The 8,732-nt window shown below is 46.0% G+C and overlaps 1 protein-coding gene across 1 annotated transcript in view; it reads right to left on the bottom strand.

The window, feature by feature from the left end:
* Nucleotides 1-336: 336 nt before the first annotated feature.
* The window catches only part of CCDC3 (coiled-coil domain containing 3), a 35,808-nt gene continuing 27,412 nt past the window's right edge, over nt 337-8,732 (bottom strand). The window contains exon 3 of the mRNA XM_030960074.1: nt 337-1,673. Within this exon, the coding sequence (XP_030815934.1) occupies nt 1,398-1,673 (276 nt within the window). The 3' untranslated portion in view covers nt 337-1,397. The remainder of the gene's footprint in view (nt 1,674-8,732) is intronic.

Here is an 8,732-nt window from a genome sequence, read left to right as displayed (position 1 = left end):
TAGTAGAAAACAATTCAAATTGTGGTGATGTGGAAGGTGGAGCCTTTGAAACCAGTGGAGCTTGAGGAGGAGTCAGAATCTTTAAAAATGCCAATATTATTTCAAGAGGGGGAAAAAAAGTATTTCCAAAAGGAGCAAAACTGGAAGGTAATGAGAGTCAGCTTCTGTGTTCTGCTTGGACTGAAGCTCACATTTGAAAGCTGATATGGGCTTTTCCAAGTGCAGGGATAGTTTCAAGCATTAACATTATCAGGCATGAATATTGAGGCCTAAACCCACACTGCTTGAGCAGAAGTCAGTTTCTAAATGCCTAATAAAGGATATGATGGACTTTTCTTCTTTATGAGACAACCAAGAAACAGGTTTTACTTCATATTTTAAGAAATTAGACTATATCAAATGTGTAATAAAAATATTTTCTATAGGATTTTAAAATATATACATATTTAAACTACCTAAATTTTTAATGCCCTGTTGATATTGATGTGGTCTCTACAGGTTTTAAATGTAACTAAGTGAGGCTGCCCAGCAACCTCCATTATACCTCAGTGACTACAAAACTTGAAGCTTTGTCCACACTGTAATTAAACCTGCTTGAGAATGGGATCTGAAACTGCCTGCTGAGCCTGATCCAACACCCACTCATAGGCTAAGTCCACTCCTGACTGCAGGATTTGGTCTTAGACACAGTCCCAAAATGATGTGGTTTCCAACCCAGTTGGCTGACCAGTGATAAAGGCACTCAGGGAGTTACTGAGAGCCTTGAGGCACTTTTTGGAAAAATAAAAGTTGATATATATTCAATTTAGAATATTTAAAGATATATAGGGACAGTCTTAAGACAATATAGGCACATCTATATTTTGTGCTGAAGAGAGCCACAAACTGCCTGAGTCTTGGACATGGCCTATGCCCAGGCACTGGGTGAAGACTTCAGTCAAGCTCAAGCAAGGCTGAGAGCCTGGGGGTGGTAAGGGAGTGAAGGGCACCCATGCCTTCATCCTTCCCACCACATCCATCTCTAGATCCCAAGCCTTGCTTGCCCAGCTCATGAGGAGGAGGTAAACTGGCGGGAGGAGCTCCTGTGTCAAGTGCCTGCAATGGCCCAGAGGTCTGGGCTGGCACTTGCATCAAACGCAGCCTAAAGCTGGAGGTGCCGCTGGGTGAGGGAGGAGAAGCACAGGTGATTGTCAGGCCCTGTGTCCACTGAGAACAGCAGGACAAGGCTTTGGGCTGTGCCAAATCCAGCTGGCATTCCTGTTTAATCTGGCACTGTGTCTAAAGCAAGGTCAGATTCATTTTCCATGCAAGGTTTGAAGCACAGCATAGACAAGGTGTGAGGGCCAGACCCTGATCTAATGCAGACAAAACTCACTGGCCTGAGCACTTACCCTGCATTATACTTTCAGGTAGGTACCGTGGTGGTTCTCCTGCTTCAAAGAGTTAATATAGGGCATTTGACCACCTGCAGAGGAAAGTTTCTCACTGAGCTTTCTGTTCACCAGCTCCATGTGCCTGGAGTTTTTCCTGGCTTGCCGGAGAGACCTCTTGACTTTCTTCACTCGCTCTCGCAGCTGCTTGTTGCGCTTCTCCAGCGCTGCCACCTTCTGCTGCAGCTTCTTCACCCTGTCCTCCTCCTCAAACAGGGCCTTCTGCACCGAGGAGCACATCAGCTGTGGGGACAGCAGCAGGTCAGCTTTGCACAAAAAGTTATCACAGCAAGGCTTAATTCAGGCTTTGCGGAAAACACCTCACAACTCTTCAAAAACTGAATGCTTTTCTGGGGAAACTTTTACTTTGGTTTTATATCCTCTTAAGTAAAATCCTCTCTTTCATTTGTGGATTTAGTTAAGACCCAAAATTGTAGATCTTAATGATACTAGTGATTCAAAATTACTTTTATGAACTGTTTTGTCAGACCTGTCCAGTGCACTGAGGCTACATAGAGTTTATGGAGAAAAGCTGCCATAATTCTGGTACTAAATTGGAGTTTGGGTCAAGGGATGTCACTTTTGGAAAACTCTAGTTTGGATTCAGCTTAGCAGCCCTTCAGAAACACCAGATTCTGACAAGACCCTGCCCTTTGCCCTTTATGTCAACATGTGAAATAAGGACAGCACCTGCCAAACCCAGAACTGGTTATTTTGCTTTTCTAAGAACAGAGGTGTCTTAAACACCCCATTATATTGGCTTGTTTAAGACAAAACCCTAGAGGGTAAGATCTCAGCAGCCTGTAGGAGCATCCATGATGCCATAACTTTAACATAAATTATCTGGGGGGTCATTGTCTGAAAACTGCCCCTCCCACTCTACCCCATACAACTTACTGCAATATTGCCCCCAGAAGGGACATCAAGTCCTTGATGTTCACTCATGCCAGTGGCTCTTAGATAGAAAATAAAAAAGACAGGTGGTTTCAAAGGTGCTGCCCCCAAGGCATCACTAGAAGAACAGCTCACAGGGCATTTTCAAATCTATTGGGTTGGGTGATGGTACAACTGCAAAACATCTCTTGAACAAGTGCTTATCTTCTACTACCTCATCATGGGATGACCCAAAAGATCTCTCTTATCTCATGGATGCGTTTATGGTCTCACTGGTTTCCTGTTTGTAGGGGCAGCAACAGGAGTGGGATGGCAAACACCAGCTGGGGCTGCTGAGGAGTCAGTTCCCAACACACAGCCTCACTCAGGATGGGATTCAGCTGCCTTCTCTTAAGCTAAAAGTGAGACTCAGGTCTGGGCTCCTCTCTTGCACTTCCCCTGTAGTGTCTGCAGGGAGAGACCCTCCCAGGGGCTGATTTGCACCTCCTAGGGCAGAGGGAGGAATCACCCTCTGAACACAACTCTCTCCTTTTACTGACCACAAAGACACCAAGTTCCATTTTTTTCTACCCAGAAAAATTTTTTTCTGGAGCTCAAGGACAGCTCCACCAAAAAGTTTCTGATTTAGAAGATCCACATCAAAATCAATTTCTCCTCAGGTTTTTTTTTTGCCCTACAAAAAACATCCTGAGCTATTTTATTGTGCATATGGGACTTTCATTTTGCTGCTGCACTGTGAGGACAAGCAGTGTATTCTGCTGGATTTATCTTCTAAATACATCTAGAAATTTTTCTATGTGTGTCAAGCACTCCTGGAGTCTGGATGGGCTTTCTCTGGCAGAACATTTGGAACAGACAGAGAATCTAAATAAACAAGTAAATCCTGACTGTGATGATGAAGGATTACATGTTTCTTTCCATCTTACTTTGTAGTATTTTCAACAACTGAAGGCTGGGGAGGGAGCCTGCCTTGATGAATAACATTTCATTTGCTTTGGAAACCCCCAGCAGTGGGAAACCATGGCCAGTCAACACAAACACAGCAACTGCTTCCACTCCCTTGGAAGCTCTTGTTCCTTGTGCAAAAGCACTGTGGGGTTTTGCTATATGGCAAATTCTTGCCCCAACTGTTCTCTCTCTAGGGCTCTTTTATAAATGCATGCTAGCAAGATGGGGAGCTCACAGATAGAGGGCCAGAAATTGTGCTGAAAAGGAGAGAGTTTGATTTTGATCACTGTTCAGGCCAAGTGGTCTTTGAAAACAGCCAGCACATCTTGGCTTTTGTGTTTGCCAAACCCTTGCAAAACCTCAAGCAGAACACTTCTTGAATTTAAATCCTCGTAAAGGAGGACACTGAGTTAGGGAAATATGTTTGTTGGGAAGACATGAGGTGGAAACTCTGCTTCACCAGGGATTTCCTGCATTTTCCATGGATGCAGTGATAGGCATGGCCTATGCCAGAGTCCAGTGCAGAGGAACAAACACTCCATGCAGCTGAAGTGGGAGGTTGTGTGAACCCAACTGCATTTCATCTGCCTGGGCTGGCTGATAGGGGAATAGCAGACATCAGGGATAGTATTATCCTCACCCCAGAGACACTCACAAGCATTTTGGGGTTGGTTCTTTGTTAGCAGAGGTAGATCTGCTCTACGGAGCCACTCAGAAACTTCTCAAACATTATCAAAAAGCTAGCCAGCTCATTTGCTTATACTGTTTTTCTACAGGCCTCACTCTCCAGTCTGAAACACACAGTTTAGTGCTTAAATTATCTGGAGATATCCAGAGACATCACAGGAACAGCACAGTTCTAAAAAAACGAGGCACTATCTGATATGCAGGGCTTTGTTTGCCAACAGGGTAGGCGATAGGAAAAGCCCAGCTTGATAACTGGATGCCTGCCTGCAACTGCAAGGCAACCAGCTGGAAAATAAACACTTTGTTCCTTCTACGTAGGGAAATATAACAAGGTGAAGACCTCTCATTCTCACTGGCTGGTTACAAACAGCATTTTTCACAGGACTCTGCAGTGGGAATGATGGGGATGGTGATGGTGGTGATGATGATGATGTTTGAGTGCTGTCCTGCCCTTGCTGTTACTGCTGGGGCTGTGATTCCCCTGGCTGCAACCAAGTTATCCTCAAACTGGTGCTGAGAACTGTGTAACTGTGACAGCTGTGAGCTCAGCACAGCCTGGATAACCAACCCAGCTGCTGAACAAGCTGGTGAGAAGTTAACCAGTGCCAGTTGCTACCTGGATGCTTGGGAAATGAAGAGAAGGACTAGGAAATGGCTCCTTAGACAAACTTTATAGGTAATTTTCCAAATTCCCTTCAAAATTTGAAGTCCCTAATGATCTATAATTCAGAAGAGTTGTTTGGTCTGAAGATCTGTCTGCATGTCTGCTTGTTCCACAGTTTTGTTAGGAGGGCATCCTCAGCAGTGGTACACTCAAGTTCAGAGCAGAACCAGAGATGTAATGAGGAAGGTGGCACAAGAACCATACAGATCATGAGGATTTATCCCAGACAGCCTACAGCTGTGAAACTGCTTTTTAAATATGTTTGAGTATTTCTCTGAGAGACTATATCACAAATATACAAAGTTTAAAGTTTCACCATATCTAGGAGAAATACAAAATCTGACAAAGAAATCAGCACTGTAATAAATAGAATAGAATCACAGAATCACTGAGGTTGGAAAAGACCTCCAAGATCATCCAGTCCAATCATTAACCTAACAAACTGATTTTGGAGCATCACATTTTAGGTATGCAAACCCCTTACCAACCACCCTGAACTGATATATATACACACTGTTCTTATTGACAGACACACACCTGCCTCCTAGAAGCTCGGTTTGAGGGCACAGTGGATAAAGGTGCCATGGATAAGGGTGTGATGGTAGTGTTCATCCACTACAAAATGTCCATAAGTGGTTCAAGTTAGTGTTACAGAACTCAGGTCACTCAAAGTCCAGCAGTGGCACCCAAGTCTTGCCCTCCACCTACTCAAGGGAGAGATGTTGAGTCCCAGCAATGTCCTCATGTTCCTTATGGCAACAGTGCTATAAAACACTGGAGTCCCACTACCTAAAAGTGTTTCCAGTGGGAGTGAGTGTGTTGCATGGAAAGAAAGACAAGAAATCAAAGAATAATGGGGGAGGTCTGGCAGAGGGAGTATTGGGTTTGGGATGGAGTGACTTAACCTCCACTTACTGGGATTTTTCAGCCAAGACCAACACTCATGCTGAAGTGTGGAAAAGTCCCTGTCAGCACCGTTAAAGCTTTGTGTTGGGTGAAGTGCTGGGGGCATGGTAGTGCTGAGTTACACCTTTGCTTGTTGCAGGAACAGCACTTTCAGAGGTACAGAATTGGGGTGCCAAGGACATATCCATATCACTGGCATTAATGGAGATAAGCTGGGATTTCACCCTAGGACCTCATATACATCAGCAAGATGCACAAGACCTGGATGGAGAAAGAAATTTTAGTGGAAAGAAATTGTTACCTTGCTGAATGTTGGGTCAGCATTTGCCACAGGAAATGTAATGTAACAGCTCTCCAGTTCATTCAAAATATTAGAGATGTGAATTTCTTTGGGATATGAAGCACTGCCTACAGGAAGCCTCTGCCAGGCTACATCCACTCTCAAGGTGCTCTTCTTCCTCATTTCACTCCTCACTAAAAGCAGATTTTCTCTTTAAGCTCCTTAGATGCAGCTAGTCAAGGCAAGTAATCTTTTCCAACAGTCATCAGAGAGAAATGGGCACATCCTAGAGGAGATATCTTGCCTACCTTAGACACTTCCCTTAGGTGCACCACCTTCAGAGACTCCTGCCTAGATAACTGTCTCAGACTGGAATGGATGTCACCATGAGTCCCATCAAATGGCATCTGAATGGCACTAATTTCCCAGGTCAGGCTGCTAGGGCAGGATGATTTTCTTGGAGTTTGGAGAAGCTTGCCCTGGAAACAGACCCAAATCCATGTTCATGTGTACCTGGGGGTCCTTAAAAAGAGCTTTGTTCTGGCCTGTATCAAATCACTGCTTGGTGTGAAGGTATCTGAACTGCTGGTGGCTCTCATCTGCAGTGGGTGTTGCTGGCATTCATTCTAAAACCCCACACTTCCCCTTCAAACTCACAGCCCTTCCACCCCTGCTCTGGCTGAGGGTGTTTTTACAGGATGCAGGGTCATTATGGGGCACTTGAGAACTGGTGAAAAGAGCCTCAGCCATGGAGGTACCTGAAGAGAGGTCCCTGGTCCAAAACCACACCTAGAGCTTGTCCTGAGACATTGCTTTCCCCTGGCACTTGCAGCCCTGAAGCCTGAGAAGCTGCTGAGAGGATGGAAACCAAGATAGCAAGTGACAGTCACACCAAGTCACCTCTGCCAGGATTGGAAACAGGGATGGGAATTTGTCGTCACAGTCACTGGCAGTGCCCAGGAAGGGATCAACACCTTATTCCCTGTACTTGTGAAGGAAAAAAGTCAATGGGTTAGCAAGTATAGAAACCACACTAATCAAGACAGGAAAGGGGGGAAAAAAGGTGTAGGGTATGAGCCAGACTGCCTACCACAGGCACCTCCCTTGTGCCAAGTGAGCAGATAAGTTAGTCCTGACAGTAAATCCCTAAATTCCCTGCCCAGGCAGTGGGAGACAGAAGGTCTCCAGGAAGAGAAAAATAAATCAAGAGGGTACGACCTCACTCTGGGGCATCTCCAAGTTCCCTTCCTGTGCTCGTTGACCACGCAGCAGCCAGGGAGGGACACAGGGCCAGCCAGGGAGGGACACAGGGACCAGCCAGGGAGGGACACAGGGCCAGCCCACTGCTTTTCCCCGGCAGGTGTTGAGGAAGATGAAACAGGAAAGCCTTATAAATATGATTGTCTGGCAAAAGATTTTGAGACTATAGAAACTATAAGTGAGATTGAAATGAAAGCAAACTTTGAGATACCTTAGTTACTGAACAACTGGAAAACAATGGTGTGGCCAGCTGAAGGTAATCCCCTTTTGATGAAGCAATACCCTCTGCTTGCAGACAGGTCCAAGGGTCAGAGCAGACCCCACTAGCTTGGCAGAAGGGGCCCAAAGAGAAGTTTTCAGAGTTTAAAATGTAACACAGTATGGTAATGTAGTGATTCTTATAGGCTGTATGTAAATGCTATAGGATTTGTATATTGTAGTAGATTGGTTAGTGAGAATTAGAATATTCAACACAGAAGAAGATTTATTGTATTGTAACAGGAACCTCGCTCTCTTGCCCTTTTACTCTCTTACCCTTTTACACGCTTACCTTTTTTACTCCCTTACACTCTCACCCTCTTACTCTCTTACCCTCTCATCCTCTCTGCCCCTCTCTTCTCTCGGGCCTGCTCCAAGCTGTGGCTGGCAGCTCCCAGCAGGGCCTTGCACCCAGGCCCTTTGCAATAAACCACAAGTTCTACGACCTGGCTTCAGAAATCTCTCATCTCCGTCCGTGCTGACCGTCCTACCCCCCTACACTCCTGCAGGCAGGGCTGGGGGATGCTGCTCTCTCCTGTTCCCTTGGAACACGTTCCTGCGAGCGCTTCGCCCGAGATGCCGCAGGAATGCTGAGCTGGGAGGGGAGCTGCAGGGAACTCTCGGACTAAGCTGTTCAGCAGGAGCAGCCGAGCTCTGTTGGAATTCAGGACATCCCTCTGGCTGTCCAGGACACCAGGACCCCTGCCAGGGGGCTCAGAGACCCTGGCACAGAGCCCAAAGTGCCTGTGGTTTTGATTATGACCCATGGAGCAAGTTACCAGCCTTAGATGAAGATCAGCAAGCCATGTCAGTTTAAGTAGAATGATAGTGAATTTATCATGGGGGAAAAAAAGATTTTTGGGGTTTTTAGAATGGGGGTTCAGGGGGCAAGATGGAGGAATCTGGGCATGTCCAGCCTTTCTCCTTCTTCTTCTTGGCCTCCATCTTCTGGGTGATGTTGGCACTTTTAGATTGGTTTAGAGTAGAAGCTCACTGTCTAACACAGGTGATAGGTATTGGAAAGTAATTGTAAATACAAAATTAGTATAAGAAGATAACACTGCCCCAGGGCAGGCAGAGTGCCTCTGACTGTCTTGCTGAGCGGACCTCGGCTGGACAGGAGAAAGAATTTTATAGATAAGAAACAATAAACAACCTTAAGACCAAGAACTGAAGAGCTCTGACTCCTTCTTCGAGGGCTGGGCTGGGAAAAGAGACTTTCTAACGTATCTTGGGGTCATTCTGACCAGCTAAAGCCCCAAGAGAGCTCCTGCTCCTCCACTGAGCTCAGTGCTCAGCCCCACCTGCCCCATCCCTGTGCCTCCTGCATTCCCAGGAGCCTCCCAGCCCCAGCAGCGCTCCCACCAATGTGTACCTGGGTCAAGGCCGGGGAAGCAGAGGGTCT

This window comes from Camarhynchus parvulus, chromosome 1A, assembly GCF_901933205.1.
Source record: "Camarhynchus parvulus chromosome 1A, STF_HiC, whole genome shotgun sequence".
In the NCBI taxonomy this organism is placed as follows: domain Eukaryota; kingdom Metazoa; phylum Chordata; class Aves; order Passeriformes; family Thraupidae; genus Camarhynchus; species Camarhynchus parvulus.
The sequence above is the reverse complement of the archived record's forward strand: the minus strand, read 5'-3'. Positions and strand labels throughout refer to the sequence as shown.